Here is a 16,410-nt window from a genome sequence, read left to right as displayed (position 1 = left end):
AGGGGGGGGGGGGGGGGGAGAAGAAACCGATTCAGTTCCAGAATACCATGAAAAAGGACTGTGCATCTCATCAATGGGTGGTGATTTCATTCTAATACAGGTCATAAGAACATCTCCTTTTTCAGTTTAGACAATGTTGCATTGCATTTGTATTGAATTGAAAAATGTAAAGCTCAGAGTTCACAGAGTGAACAGCATACCTGTTGGTAGCCATGAAGTATGAGGTCTGGGCCAAATCCTTACTCGCTGGGACAACAACACGAGAAACAAGAAAATACAATTAAAACCTGCTGCGTTCAAAATAATGGCATTAAATACATGCAATAAAAATACTCATAAATAATACATTTAAATAGGTAAGAACCATTTATGCTATAAGTGAAAGTACTAGGGTTCTGAAACTTCACCAGTAGCCTAGAAAGGGGGTTTGTTAATTCTTACCTCTGACGAGCTGGGTGCACTTGACAACATGAGTATGTGGGTGGTCAATGGTGATTTCAAAAGCTGTAATGAAGGGGGTAGAGTGGAGACAAAAGGTGTCATGAGCAACAAAATTTCTAAGAACACTCTAGAATCTTCTATCCTGATTTATGGGAACCTGAGGGTGTTAAGTCAAAATAGGTTCAGCTCAATAGTTACTGAACTCTCAGTATTCTCACTGAGCATTAAAATAATTCCCTGAAAACCAAAGTCTTATGAAACTACAGTAAATAGTGAATGAATGCACTGCTTTAGATCTTCAGATGACAGGCCCTGTATAAGACAAATGTAAATGAGTTGAGAATTAGAGGTTTAGCATTAACATTTAAGCCAGTCATTGAGACAAGGGTTATAGGTGGTGAATGGGCATTTTACTGTGCCATCCAAATTCTATCAATACTGTACTAAATTCACTATCTCTAATGTGATTACAACCAACATATCTTCCATCACAACAATTACGTGACTCAAAAGAATGGCTTAAAGTCAAGAGGAAAAGGTAAAAGAAAGTGCTGCGTTGTTAAGTTAATGACGAAAACAGAGGGGAACCGAAAATGCAAGACAGTACTGATAAAGTGAGCATGGAAGACTAGATGTGACCTTCCAATGGAATGGACTGCTACTCAAAGACTGCTGTATACAAGAACAAAGAGTTTAATATTAATTATTATATAATTAAGCATCACATCTCTCTAGTTTGGGATGAAATCAAAGACCCCATTCATTTGTCCATCCCAACTTACCCAGGGTCTGGAGTATAATGCTCTCAAGAATGACCAGGTCTTGGGCTTGTTGCAGGTAAGCCTGAGGTTGAGAGGACAGGCAGGAGACAGGCATTACTCACTAGGAGGCATTCTCTCACCCCTCATGTCTCACTCACACCTCTTGCTTTCCCTTTACGCAGTCTTACCTTCACGGAGGTACAACTGCCTCAGAACACCCAATTTCTTACTTTGTTATAACAATTTAAGCACTTAAAGGAGCATGATGGTAAAGGTAAGATTGAGAAAAAGGAAAACCCCAAAGCGCAGGATAGCTTTAAAATTTATACAGATCAAAGCAGTGAGTATGGACCAGGGGTTGGATCTGGTTAAGGGAACAGAACCGAAAACCGGAAAATAATGGTATTTTCAAGGAACCTGGAATGAAAATGATCCACTGTTCCGGAACAAAACCATTATTTTAAAAGCACGGGAACCGGTTAATAACACTATTTTATGTTCCAGGCACTTTTTTTCTAGTCCCCCAACAAAGCGTCCATGCAAAGCCCTCACTGTCACTCAGAAACTTATTCCAGTGTCTGTTCGCAACCTAAAAATCTTTGCCTGTGCCGGTTACCTGCCCCTCCCCCTCTGAAGCATAGGCTACGGTACTGACATTAGAAGCATTATTCAGAAGATAGGGAGAAAGATTTGTAATTGGCTAGAGTAGAATGGATACATTTTTTCAATGATAGTTAAGAATACTATAGGCCTAGTTACCTTGATGGATTGGGATAGGGGGCAGAAGTTTGGATGAAAAGCATGCCCAGAGTAAACTGCCTGTTACTCAGGTCCAGAAGCTAGAATATGTATATAATTTGTAGATTTGGATAGAAAACACTAAAGTTTCCAAAACTGTTAAAATAATGTCTGCGAGTATAACAGAACTCATATGGCAGGCGAAAACCTGAGAAAAATCCAACCAGGAAGTGCGAATTCTGAGGTTTGTAGTTTTCAAGTGAATGCCTATCAAATATCCAGTGTCTGTGGGGTCAGGTTGCACTTCCTAAGACTTCCAGTAGATGTCAACAGTCTTTAGAAGTTGTTTCAGGCTTCTATTGTGAAAGGGGGGAGAATAAGACCACTCAAAGCAAGTGGCTCAGCTGAAAGCCATGAGTTGTTTATCGCGCGTGGCTATGCGTGCGACGTTCGTTCCCTTTCTAATGAAAACAGTATTGTCCGGTTGAAACATTGAATATTTATGATAAAAACACCCTAAGGATTGATTAGAAACATCGTTTGACATGTCTCTACGAACTTTAATAGAACTTTTTTGACTTTTCGCATTTGGATTACTGAACTAAACCTGAACAAAAAAGGAGGCATTTGTACATAAAAATTAACTTGATCTAACATTTGTCTAACATGGAGACCTGGGAGTGCCATCAGATGAAGATCAAAGGTTAGTGATTAATTTTAAAGCTATTTCTGACTTTTGTGACACCTCTCCTTGGCTGGAAAATGGCTGTATGGTTATCTGTGGCTAGGCGCTGACCTAACATAATCGCATGGTGTGTTTTCGCCGTAAAGCCTTTTTGAAATCGGACACAGCGGCTGGATTAACAAGAAGTTTCTTTAAACCTATGTATAACACTTGTATCTTTCGTCAATGTTTAAGATTAGTATTTCTGTAATTTGATGTGGCTCTCTGCAATTTCACCGGATGTTTGTTTGAGACAATGCATTTCTGAACATAACACGCCAATTTCAAATGAGGTTTTTGGACATAAAGATTACCTTTATCGAACAAAACAAACATTTGTGTAACATGGAGTCCTGGGAGTGCCACCAGATGAAGATCAAAGGTTAGTGATTCATTTTAATGCTATTTCTGACTTTTGTGACACCTCTCCTTGGCTGAAAAATGGCTGTATGGTTCTGTGGCTAGGCGCTGACCTAACATAATCGCATGGTGTGCTTTCGCCGTAAAGCCTTTTTGAAATCGGACTGTGGTTGGATTAACAAGAAGTTTATATTTAAAATTGTGTATAATACTTGTATGTTTGAGGAATTTTAATTATGAGATTTATGTTTGAATTTGGCGCACTGCAATTTCACTGGCTGTAGGTCAGGTGTTCCGCTAGCAGAACCACATTCCCAGAAAGGTTAACCACAAAAATAATAAAACATGTTTTACAAATGTGGTGCCGCACTGCACACACACAACTTGTTATCTAGCTAGCTAGCTCAAAAGGACATTTAAAGTTCCTCCATAGAAGCCGCTCCTCTTAAAACTTCTTAGGGATAGGGGGCAGTATTTTCACGTCTGGATGAAAAGCATGCCCAAAGAAAACTCGCCGCTACTAAGGCCCAGAAGCTAGGATATGCATATTATTAGTAGATTTGGATAGAAAACTCTGAAGTTTCTAAAACTGTTTGAATAATGTCTGAGTATAACAGAACTGATTTGGCAGGCAAAACCCCAAGCACAATCCATCCAGGGGAATGTTTTTTTGAGATCAATGTTTTTTTCCATTAGTTTTCTATGGTAAGCCCTTTTTAATAGGAATCTGGTTGCAGTTCCCATGGCTTCCACTAGATGTCAAGTCTTTTGAAATTGGTTGATATTTTTCTTTTGAGAAATTAAGAAGTAGCCCTGTTCTTTCCATGTGTCACTCCAGGTGGACTCTAGTCTTTTGGTGTGCGCTTCACTTTGTTTTCGTCCGGTATTGAACACAGTTTATTCAGCCTTAAATTTTATCGAGTATTTACGTTTTACAATACCTAAGTTTGGATTAGGAACGTTGTTTGAAATGTTTGGACCAAGTTTACAGGTAACTTATCAGATACTTTGTAGTCATGTTGGGCGAGTTGGAACCGGTGTAATTTCTGAATCAAACGCGCCATATAAAGGTACAATTTTGGGATATAAAGAAGGAATTTATCGAACAAAATGACCATTTGTGATGTTTCTGGGACATTTTGGAGTGCCAACAGAAGAAGATCTTCAAAGTTAAGGCATGAATTATATTGTTATTTCTGAGTTTTGTGTCGCACCTGGCTGGCTGAAATGTGATTTTCATGTGTTTGTATGAGGGGTGCTGTCCTCAGATAATCGCATGGTCTGCTTTCGCCGCAAAGCCTTTTTGAAATCTGACACTGCGGCTTGGTTAACAAGAAGTCAAGCTTTATTTTGATGTATTATACATGTATGTTTTGTGAATTTTTATTATGAGTATTTCTGTTTTTTAAATTTTGAGCGCTGCAATTTCACTGGATGTTGTCAAATCAATCCCGTTACCGGGATCTGAGCGGGAAGGCATCACTAAGAAGTTAAGTATTATTCTGTGGACCCAATTCAGATTATGCATAACAAGATGCCCATCGCTTCAAGCCTCCTCCACTCCACACCTGCAAAATTTCAGTCGCATTTGCATCATAGGCTACACTTGTCTGTCCATCATGCATGTAAACAACTAGCTTGCCTGCTCGATCTGCACTGATTGGTAAAGAAATTTTATGAGATAAAAAATGATTTCACAGGTTAAAAAAGGAACAGAAAGGAATTATGTAAACCAGCACTTTTTGTGGGGTTCAAACCGGTCAGAACTTTATTTTGCTGAGACAAAAAATACAAAAAATTCTGTTCAGAACAAAATAATTGGAAAATAATTTTGGTTCCAACCCCTGGTATGGACAGAACTGTTTACAGATCTCCCAGTCTGAAAGGAAGATGGTGAGTGTGTGGAGAATATCAACAACCTCTTTCACAACCTGTGAAAGAGAATGTATTGGAACTATGTATTTTTCACAAAAGATATCAAGACCACTTCAAATGTTATCAAGAACTTTAAAGTCAAGTTGCATTAAATGTTATTGCTCCGTTTCTTGCCAGAACTTGTATCAAATAAAGCAATATATAATCAAAAAATAAATAATCATAACACACCAACAGCCTGCAAGCGGAGAAATCAATGTCAAACAGTTATGATGCAACTACCATCATGCATATTGACACAAGTACGTACTTTGGGTGTTTAATAATACCAAAAAACATAGAACACTGGATCTACACAATCAGTTTGTGGTCAGAGGATCACACTGCAAGTGTCATAGTGAGTTTGAAGTGGAGTGGTCAGACCATGGAGACTTACATCACTGCGGACGTCTGGTGAAGGGTCCTGAGGGTTGAGGCATGCATGGGTCACCTTGATAACATGCTCCAACTTGCGGGGCTGTTCCTCAACCTTTGCAGCCAGGAACAGTGTTGCTGGAGCTATGACCTAGGGGAAAAAAAAAAAAACATTGTACATTTTGATCAAAACTGGTGTCTTGTTAGTGCTACGCATTATGCATTTCACATAAGATTTAATTAAAACTTTACAAGACACAATTGTGCAAGGGAGGCTGTCAGTGTGCAAAAGTACTTACATTTCTGTGGAACCTGGTGAAGGACTGGATCATGTAGAATCGGTGCATATACACAATAGCAGTATTAATTGTTAGCTGGGACCTGATGCATAAGGGTTAAGGATAACATAATATCTCAGTGAGATTTAACTCAAAGTATTTTTTGAGAAATTACGGTTATGTTATGTAACAGCAGCTACCAACTTATTTTCAACTAAACTAGCTAGTTGTGGGTGTAGCTAAGTGATCTATTGTAACTACTCCTATTGTTGATTGATGGTACATAGTAGGACAWAACTGGCTAGCTAGAACAACATACTAGCTGGCTAGAACAGCATTCTCAACCTGGTCTGAGTTTTCAGATTCTGTATGTAAATCCGAGTCAATCCATTTAGTATGGTTGGGGTGGATGGGTGAGGTAAAACACAAATGTCTAGCAACMCAAAGGTTGCGAGTTCGAATCTCATCACGGACAACTTCAGCATTTAAGCTAATTAGCAACTTTAACTAGATTTTATGTTAGGTTACAGGGCAATGGGAAGGGTTAGCTAACTCCTAAACATAACCCTAACCTAGCTAACATTAGTGAGCTAGCTAATGTATGCAACCTAGCTAGAATTCGTAACATATTGTACGTTTTGCTAAGAATTGTATTTAGTAACATATACAAAATGGATGATGCACATTAACAAATTAATACATACCATACGAAATGTAACATTTCATACTAAATTAAGTTTCTTGGATTTACGTACAGAATAATACGAATTACTCTGAGACCAGTTTGGCATTCTGGGTCAGAGTTTGTTGTAGTTACGGAAGTAATTAATAAATGGCCACGAAGAAGCCAATGACATGGTATCAGAAATAAGAAACTAACAAGCTTTAATACACAGGGGCATTTTATCACATTAYAGCATTGGACCTCACCAATACCATTTATATTATGTAGTTAATTAACGCCAGTTAACGTTCGCTTGTCCCAGGATGTTTTTAGCCTACTAGCTAGCTAGCCACTCGTAATAGCAGAAAAAGTTTGCCAGCTTAGCTCCCACAACAGCGCCACATATCTTTGATATCACCCTAACATTATGGCCAACAAAACCAATGCTTTTATCAAAATATAAGAACGTGTTTAATACACCTGAACCCCGTTAATAATAAATAACTTTGACAAACGGCCCCTGCTTGGCTTTTGTTCTCCGCAGGAAGCGTATGCCTAGGCCGCATAGGCCTACACACAACGTTAGCTAACTGGCTAGGCTAACTATCTAGTTGTGCTAATAGAACACAATTCCCCGGCCCTTGCGAGTCACAGCAGCAAGTCTGGGCTGCTTGTTACAAATAGTTAGTAACTACACCAGTCTGTACACAACACAGATTAATAAATAGGCTAACATGAATATAGTATCCATATAAGATAGCAACTAGCCATGCCGCCAAACCGGCATCAATCTCGATAGCTAACCGTTAGCAGGCACAAATTGTCCCCGGCCCGACAAAAAGATACACATTGAGTCGCTGTCCCATGTCCTGTAGAAGGTTCGCGGCTTGCTGTCTGTAGGATAATTCCTTGTCTGGATCAAGCCCCGCACGACGAGATGGGCTATTCTCGATCTGTTCTCGGSTGAAGTACCATTTGTTGTTTGTTCCAGAAGGAGAAGGGAACGAAGCCGCCATTACTGAGAAGGACAATATTTTAGACTCGTGGTACGTCACAGGAACTGACGTCAATGGTGTGGATGGCGTACGTATGCCATGTGTCCCTAAACATAATTTCTAAACATCTGTGGCAAATAAACGAAAACCGCTCTGGTGTCCATGGCCTGACAGAAAAGTAAATGCAAAGGGCCTACAATCAGCAGACAAGGGTGATTTAATCTATAACATATTCCCGGTTTGGACGTGGGATGCAGAATATCGCCTCGTCTGGGGACTGTTTTGTATTATTGCAGGTGTGGTGGTCTGGTCGCTTTTACAGTCGCGGAATAACCACCCTTCGTAGTGGATAATTCAGCCTACCAATTGAGGAGCTGTGAACGTCAGACGACCATGTCCCCTATGAAGAACTCCGGGGCCTGCTGTGTCCGAGTGTTTCTACCTCCCTGCCTGGCTGTATCAATGCTCCCTCCGCTCAAGATAAAGCCTTTCTGAACGGCCCATCTGAAGGTGTGGAAGACGTCGCCCAATTAATCACAAATATTTGTTTCCATTTTAAAAGCGACCGAGATTCTTCTTAGAAATTGCTATTTAAAATAAATCCATTACTATTCTTATTACTACTCAGCAGAATGACCCAATACTCACAAACCAACCCGGTCTCAGGACATTTCATATTATCCTGTATGTAAATCCAAGTCACTTGGTGTGTATTAATTTGTGGATGTCCATCATACATTTTATGGTACGAATTTGAAAAACATATGGTACGAATTAAAGTTAGGGGAAGGGTTAGCGAGCATGCTAAGTAGTTGCAAAGTAGCTAAAAAGTAGTTAAAGTTGCAAAAATGCTAATGTCTGAGATTTGAACTCTCAACCTTTAGGATGCTAGACGTTTGCGTTATACTCCCACCCCACCTACTTTATTTTTGTTGTCCCGGATTTACATTCACTATGTTGCGTCTAGTCAACGAGACAAGGCTGCATAAACTCTTCCCTTTAATTGTCTGGCTTCCTATATTGATACTGATTAGTGAGAAAGGTCCTGACTTGTCAGCTCACAGGTCTGGCAATGTAAGCACATGGTCCAGCATGCTGTTTCAGGCCGCTATCTTGGAGGACCCAATGAGGCGGGTGCCCTGCTACCAGGCCGTGTACTCCACTTGGTACAACTAGATGATAATCRAGTAGCAAACCCATAGAAAGAATCACAGAAAATAATTGAAAACGACTTTAATGACAAAATGTAATGCAACTGATAATTGACAAGCTATATACAGTACATATCAGTTCTGTTTGCAACAAAATAAAATTAAAACATCTGTAAATACCACAATTTACACAGTCACATTTCCAAATCGTTCAGAACGCTTCCGTTTCTTTGCCTGTGGGAAAAAAATGTAACCACAAAAAAAAATCTCTACGGTATTAAGTATCAAAGAAATTGTATAATACCTGTATTGATTCAATACAGAATGTGAAAACATACCTCAACGTCAGGTGTAACCGCAGCGAGGATYCCAAATCTTTCTTTCCGCTTCTTCAGCTTTTCATCTTCCTCAACCTGTAACACACAAGCATTTTGCTACACCSACAATAACATCWGCTAAATGTGTATGTGACCAATAAAATGTGATTTGACATATGGTCTTAAATATTTAACTTGGAGGTGGCTTAATCAGAAATGCTGAAGTGTAATAATCATAAGGTTTCAATTGAGTTTCTTTCAGGATGCCCTGTAGTCAAAAATACACAGTTCATTAGGTACACCACCCCATTCACAAAAATGGATCGCCCCTACAGACAGTGCGTTACTTGGCTGTGGCTTGTTATATAAAGCAGGCAGAGGCATTCAGTTACTGTTCGATAGAACGTTAAGACTTGTCAAAAAGAGTGACCTAAGCAACTGAGTGTGGTATAATCTACGGTGCCAGGTGCACCGGATCCAGTATCTCAAACTTCCGCACTCCTGGGCTTTTCAAGCATGACGGTGTCTAAGGTTTACCAAGAATGGTGCAGCAAACAAAAAAACTTCTGGTCAGCAGCACTCCTGTGGGTGAAAACATGTTGAGGTTAAAGGAGATTGGCAAGAATGGTGCAAGCTAACAGGCGGGCCACAAACAGGCAAATAACGGCGCAGARCGGCATCTCGGAACACACAACTCATCAATCCTTGTCACAGGTGGGCTATTGCAGCAGACGATCACACCKGGATCCATTCCCATCAGCTAAAAACAAGAAGTGGCTCCAGTGGGCACGCVATCAAACACTGGACAATTTGAGGAGYGGAAAAACATTGCATGGAACATGACAGCGAATTCYGTTTACTTGAGTGGCCTGCGCAGTCCCCAGACCTCAACCCAGTAGAGCATCTTTGGGATGAGATGGAAAAGGCTGTCCGCAGCATGAATGTACCTCCGTACAATCTGCAACAACTGCGTGATGCTATCGCACTAGCATGGACTAACATCCCTGTGAAATGTTTCCAACACCTTTTAGAAAGCCCTGATGAATTCAGGCTGTTCTGGAGGCAAAGGGGGGGTCTAAGGCAGTACTAGATAGGTGTACCTAATAAGCTGTCCAGGGAGGATAGAAGCTGCCCTATCCCTAGGCGCTCACCTTCTTGGAAACTGAAGAAACGTTCCCGCCAAATCGCTCTGCTCGCTTTTTTAGCTGTTCAACGCTGACCGCCTACACAGAACACAGAGATAGATGTTTGATTAAATCTTCTGGGTCACTTATGGTTACATTATTTAAATGAGGGGAGGTCACTGTTTATCACATATTTGGATTACTCACAGTGGATTTATTCACAGTAACACCTTTGATAGAGAGAAACACTAATTAAAACCAGAGTGCAAATGCAGGAGAAAACATAATTACTTGTGATAATGAGGTTGTTCAACACTTGTTTATAAACTGACTGCAGGTTATGGTTCTTGGATTTAAAAAAWAATAATAAAACCACTGGAAGATTCACACTGACCTGGGGTGGAAGTTGGAGGTGCAGCAGCGGGCAAACCAAACCTGAACACAATACATATTTAATCAAATCAAAGTTTATTTGTCACGTGYGYCAAATACAACAGGTGTAGACCTTACAGTGAAATGCTTACTTACAGGCTCTAACCAATAGTGCAAAAAAGGTATAAGGTTAACAATAGGTAAGTAAATAAATAAAACAGTAAAAAGAGGATATATACAGTAGCGAGGCTACATACAGACAGGTTAGTAAGGCTGATTGAGGTAGTATGTACATGTAGATATGGTTAAAGTGACAATGCATATATATATATGATGAACAGAGAATAGCAGTAGTGTAAAAGAGGGGTTGGCGGGTAGTGGGACACAATGCAGATAGCCCGGTTTGCCGATGTGCGGGAGCACTGGTTGGTCGTCCCAATTGAGCTAGTATGTACATGAATGTATAGTTAAAGTGACTATGCATATATGAGAGTAGCAGCAGCGTAAAGGGGGGGGGGGGGAACACAATGCAAATTGTCAATATAGGTTAATAGATATGCCCAATCAATAGTGTGGGGAATATTTGTGGGATACTGACCGGGCAGCACGTATGGCCTTCTTGCCATCAGCTGACGCAGGGACATTGAAGCGTTCTGCTCTTTTCTGTACCCTCTGGGAAAACAGGATAAAACATTTGAATTATAAGGTTAGCACACCACCATTGCATTGAAGACTTGTCATGACTGGTGAGAGTGCAGCAAGCATCATATTACCTCATCCACAGACGCTGGGGGTGTGATTTTTACCACTTTCTTTTCAGCCGTCCTGAAACACATTAAAATCACATGAWTAACATATTTCAATAGGGACATCAGATCATCAGGAAAATGGAGAGAAAATGTCACTCTTCAATGTGTGTTCACATAAAAGGAAAAACKTACTCCTCAGACACTATGGGTTTCTTGTCATTATCCTCAGTGATGGCATCCTCTTTCGTGAGGTCCTACATGTTCTAAAGCATCATCAAGAAATGCACCTACGATTTTACATTTATTTTCCTAGCAGATATTTCACATAAGCAATTGCAGCATGTACAAAGTGACTTTATACTGTATGATCAAAATTCTACTGGACATGGTGGAACCCATCTAATCCATACATGAAGTGCCATTGCTGCTATAGTGGTTTAAAACCAGGCTTACCTCTGGCTCTTCTCCCAGAACATCATCTTCATTTAGGCCCATGTCATCCTCTGTTTAGGATGAAAATCAGGCTTATGATTCACCTGACCATTTCATAGACTGGGTAGACTTTTCACCATATTGCTCACACCTTTTAAATATAAAAGGGTGTCAAGGGGTAGGGGCTAGTAGAAGTTGATTTGGAATTCAGCAAGTTACACTTTCATAGCCCAATTCAAATCATCAAGTTTGCAGATGACAACAGCCTGATTACCAAAAATGACGAGACAGCCTACARGAAGGAGGTGAGTGCCTTGGCGGAGTGGTGCTAGGAAAATAACCTCAACAAAACAAAGGAGCTGATCGTGGCTTCAGGAGAGAGCAGAGGGAGCACGCACCCATCCACATCGATGGGGCCGCAGTGGAGAAGGTGAAAAGCTTAAAGTTCCTCAACATACACATCACTGACAATCTGAAATGGTCCACCCATACAGACGATGTGGTGAACAGGGCGCAACAGGAGGTTGAAGAAATTTGGCCCCTAAGACCCTCACATTTTTACCGATGCACCATTGAGAGCATCTTGTCAGGCTGTATCATTGCCTACATCTTGTCGGGCTGTAGCATTGCCTGGTACGGTAACTGCACCGTACACAACCGCAGGGCTATCCAGAGGGTGGTGCGGTCAGCCCAACATATCACACTGCCTGCCCTTCAGGATATCTACAGCCCCCCCCGTGTCACAGGAAGGCCAATTACATAATCAAGGACCTCAGCCAAATGAGCCACGGATTGTTCACCCTACTATCATCCAGAAGGCGAGGTTAGTACAGGTGCATCCAAACTGGGACCAAGAGACTGAAAAACAGCTTCTATCTCAAAACAATCAGACTTAAATAGCCATCACTAGCCGGCCTCCACCCAGTATCCTGCCCTGAACTTAGTCACTAGCTGGCTATCACCCGGTTACTCATCCCTGCACCTTAGAGGCTGATGCCCCATGTACATAGACATGGAACACTTGTCACTTTAATAAATGTTTAATACCATTTTCCCCATTTCATATGTATATCCTGTATTCTAGTCAAGGCCATGCTATTCAACTATTGCTGTACATATACTATTCTATTCACGTATTCTTCAGATATACTACGTATTATATCCACAGTGTCCATAAATCCCATCACACACACAACTCCAACATGGCTCATCCTAATATTTCTTAATTCCACTTTGATACTTTTAGATTTGTGTGTCGTTAGATATTACTGCACTGTTGGAGCTAGGAACACAAGCATTCCGCTACATCCGCAATAACATCTGCTATATGTGTATGCGACCAATAAAATGTGATTTGATTGACATCGGCTGATTTGATATCAGCTGATGTAAAAGGGCTGTATAAATACATTTGATTGATTGGAAACAGCACCAGGCTTTATTAGAGTATGGGAACCTGACCCCATGTGATTTAGTCCCATACATTATTGCATGCTCACCATGTGTCTTCCATTCTCAGATAAGCCTGTAGTCGTGTGATCAGTTCCACTTTGTTGCCCTTCACATCTAGACCCCTGGTTTCACACTCATGCTTCAGTTCAGCAAGCTGTGGGAGAGACATAAGTGTAGATTACTGGTTAGACTACATTTGAGATGATTTCCTACTAAATGGCAATTTTTGCAATTCAAATGTTYCTGCCCAACAGCGAAGTGCTTGAACGTTAGGCCAAACATCRTGTACAATTTCATTCATTCATTCGTTCACTTGTAGTCGCGCATGCGCTGATGTCAGTTGCCAACTTCACGGCAGTAGCAGAGCAAACTTTGGCCCTCGTTGAATAACAAAGCCACCCCAACCCAATACACGCGTGGATATCTCAGACCTCAAAATGCCTTGTTAGCTAGCTACACCGTGCAGCAAGCATGGACTACTTCCGTCCTGTCCGCTAGCATCTGCTAGCTAGCTACCTACGACTCTTTGTGTCCGAAGATCCACAGGGTGCTAGATCATGATTTACAAAGTAAAGATAGCTAACAACATACAATACTTGATTTCCCCAAAATAGAATACCGGTATTAGACGTTTCAAACTAAGCTAAAACGGGGTAACAACCTTTAGTTTCTGGAGCTCCACAACTTCAGACATCTTGCTTTGTTGTAGTGGTAGGTCATTCGCGAACGAACGACTCTCTTTGAACGGCTCTTTTTGGTGACCGTCGGGAACCGAATTGCAGCTGTGAAAGAGCCCTTAATTTGGCTTCCTGATTTGCATAGCCTACTTGTTATTGCTTTTTGAGCCCCAGAATCCAGACATCGATTATCTGCTGACAAATTACAAAAATATTCACTGAAGATGGTAATTGCTCAGTGCAGGAACAATCTAGTGAGGAGCCTCAGTCTAGTTCGCGCTCATTTTTTCAGTGCATTACATTTTTTCTCAATTTGTTTTTGCAGGCCATCTAATATCTGGTCAGGTAAAAATGTATTTGAACTCAAATTTCACGATCTGGTAGGCAACTTTTTACGATTTAAATTATATATTGACAATTTTTATCATGGTTTTAGTCATTATCCTAAGAACTACTGAACGAAAAGCCGGTTGGGAGCCAAATTAAATGATACCAGTCACCGAAAAGACTCGGAATGCCCGTTACGACTTGGATAATTAAATGCGGAATCTGTTTCATCCATCAGAAATCGACCCGTCGCTTCTTCAGTAAAATCCCAACCGCTTTGAGTTGGTACATTGCTATCATAATCTTTTTTTGTTTTTGTGTGTAAATTCGGTGTAACTTTAGTAATTTGCTTTGACACAATGAAATGTATAGCCCAGTTTTTCATGTAAAATATCTTTATTGATAGGCCTAATCGTTCATTATATACTTGACTTACTTTTTTTATCCAACAGATTTAGAGGGGAAATTAAACAATGTGACTCCAATACATGCGGTATAATCATGGCATTTCGGATATGCCAATGCGTTGCGTCACAGATGGTACAGTATTCCTACTACATTATGATGCATATTATTGACAAATAATCATGTTCAGAGGCTTTTGTCTTTCCTGTCATGCTGGCAATGGAGAACGACGTTTTTAAAAGCTGTCAGGTAAACACTTTTGCTTTCACCTTTGCATTTTGCTAAACTTGTAAACAATTGTCTAGCCTAAGTATTGTGTAATTGAAAAGTTAAAATAGACGATTGTGTACTCCAATAATATGAAGTCTGAACATAAACAGTAGGACTATGTGAATCAAGCCTATTGTCATCAAAGTTTACAGTCCCATGCTCTGAACTGAGCTACAAAGGACTACAAAGTGAACTACTTCCTAAGTGAACTATTCTTGTGTGATGAGTAACCTTGCCTGAAATGTGTGTTATCTGTCTGAGCTAATGCCTAGATTTAAGCTCAGTGGGCTAACACAGTCTTGTGACATGCAGATTGACCTCGGTTCAAACCCAGTCAGTCTCATGGTTGATGCTAGGCGGTATCCTTGGGACATCCTATGGATCCGACCCCTGGCAACAACCCTCTGGCCAACACACACAGTGAGGGAGTTCTATTACGCTGGCCCGGGTTGAACCAGGCAATGGCCAGTCACATCATTGGGTGAAAGCAGGGAGGAAGGAGCACCCTTCGCAATAAAACAGTAATCTGCGCCAGTCGGTCATGTTGTCAACAAGGCAGCATGGTGCATCTTCCAGAAACACATCTCTTTTGCATAAAACACATAATCCTACTCATCACTCCATGAGCTTAATAATTACGTCACTTTTGTTTTGAGCCGACTTCGCCTTCGGCCAGAGCGGGGCACCTGGCTCACCCCCGGGAGGCGGTGCGGTTCTAAAACGAATGCAATCACTTTTCACCCAGTTCAAACTCCTCCCACTGAGGTAACCCGGGCCACATAAACTAATCCCCTCAGTCTTGTGGATATGATCTGGGTTCAATCACAGTCAGTCTCATTGGTGCCATTGGACCTTGATCGCACAGTTGATGTCAATCAGCTACTGGGGTGTTGTGAGAGGAGGGGTGAAGTGTAGCGGTGGTTCCGTGAACAGAATAACCTTGCCTAATATTTGAGCTAGAGCCTAGGCATTCGCTCAGCAGTGGGCTAACACAGTCTTGTGGCATGCAGATGACTCCAGTTCAAACTCAGACACAGTGGCGTGTATTCATAGATGCCAAGGGAAGCCAGGCTTTCCCAAATATTTGACCAATAAAAATATAAAATAATTTCTCTTTTGTCTCTGTGTTATCATAATTATCCGTAAATTCGCAAGTGGCTGAATCTGATAGATTTTTTGATTTTTTGGGCCAATCAGCATTGAGCTGAGCTCAACTGTGGGTTGTCCTGGTGCAGCAAAATGCCCCCCAAGGGAGGCCGATTTGGCTTCACACCAATCAAATCACATCCTGAGCAAAACGTCATCATTGTCAGAAAAAGGTGTTGATTTCTAGTCTTCTTGTGTTGATGTCTTGCAGTAGCTAGTTTGCTAAATCGGCCCTTTCCTGAGGCATGGATGGAGATGGGGATTTGGACTTGAGGTGATGGAGATAGGGATTTGGACTTGAGGTTTTGACCTAATTCTCTGTACAGGCCAATGATTATAACGGCAATTCTGATCTAACCACTGCCTGAGACGATTGAAGTTCAATATGTAGCCTAGTAGACTCACATTAACTAGTTAGCTAACATAATAGGTTCATTGTTGCCAAATGCGAGGAAGTTAGGAGCACAAATTTAAGCTAGGTAGCCTTTGAAAACAAACTAAAAGCGTGGGTTTGAATCTTGAAACATGGATTCCGATTGGTCAGAACAGCATTGAATAGACCTTAGCACGGATACTTCCTGTTTGAGTTTCTGCCTATAGGAAGGGAGGAGCAAATTGGAGTCGTGATCAGATTTGGCGGGGGAGGGCCTTCTAGGCATTTCGAAAAGTTAAGTAGCAGTGGTCCAATGTTTTACCAGCGCGACTACTACAGTCAATGTATTGGTAGAACTTTGATAA

General features: G+C 41.0%; 2 protein-coding genes across 4 annotated transcripts in view; both read right to left on the bottom strand.

Annotated features, from left to right (window-relative positions):
- The window catches only part of LOC112080355 (cyclin-T1), a 12,436-nt gene extending 4,659 nt beyond the window's left edge, over positions 1-7,777 (bottom strand). Inside the window, exons 1-6 of one of the 3 annotated variants that reach the window (XM_070442517.1) lie at positions 7,102-7,777; positions 5,613-5,694; positions 5,336-5,464; positions 1,224-1,284; positions 442-504; positions 196-246 (exon numbers count right to left, since the gene is read on the bottom strand). In XM_070442517.1, the coding sequence (XP_070298618.1) occupies positions 196-246; positions 442-504; positions 1,224-1,284; positions 5,336-5,464; positions 5,613-5,694; positions 7,102-7,271 (556 nt within the window). In that variant the 5' untranslated portion in view covers positions 7,272-7,777. Of the gene's footprint in view, positions 1-195; positions 257-441; positions 505-1,223; positions 4,956-5,335; positions 5,465-5,612; positions 5,695-7,101 lie in introns of those variants that run through there. The other 2 variants (XM_070442516.1, XM_070442518.1) reach the window with 2 other exon arrangements.
- A 691-nt stretch (positions 7,778-8,468) lies between these two features.
- LOC112080356 (SAP domain-containing ribonucleoprotein) lies at positions 8,469-13,617 on the bottom strand. Its single transcript, XM_024146087.2, has 11 exons — positions 13,509-13,617; positions 12,898-13,001; positions 11,417-11,468; positions 11,156-11,217; positions 10,988-11,039; positions 10,813-10,886; positions 10,237-10,277; positions 10,050-10,072; positions 9,870-9,941; positions 8,740-8,814; positions 8,469-8,635 (listed from the first exon to the last, which is right to left on the bottom strand). The coding sequence occupies exons 1-11, from the start codon at positions 13,539-13,541 to the stop codon at positions 8,588-8,590; spliced, it is 636 nt and encodes a 211-aa protein (XP_024001855.1). The 5' UTR covers positions 13,542-13,617; the 3' UTR covers positions 8,469-8,587.
- Positions 13,618-16,410: the final 2,793 nt, after the last annotated feature.

This window comes from Salvelinus sp. IW2-2015, unplaced genomic scaffold (genome assembly GCF_002910315.2).
Source record: "Salvelinus sp. IW2-2015 unplaced genomic scaffold, ASM291031v2 Un_scaffold16283, whole genome shotgun sequence".
Lineage (NCBI taxonomy): Eukaryota > Metazoa > Chordata > Actinopteri > Salmoniformes > Salmonidae > Salvelinus > Salvelinus sp. IW2-2015.
Note: the sequence above shows the minus strand (reverse complement) of the source record. Positions and strands in the feature narration are given on the sequence as shown.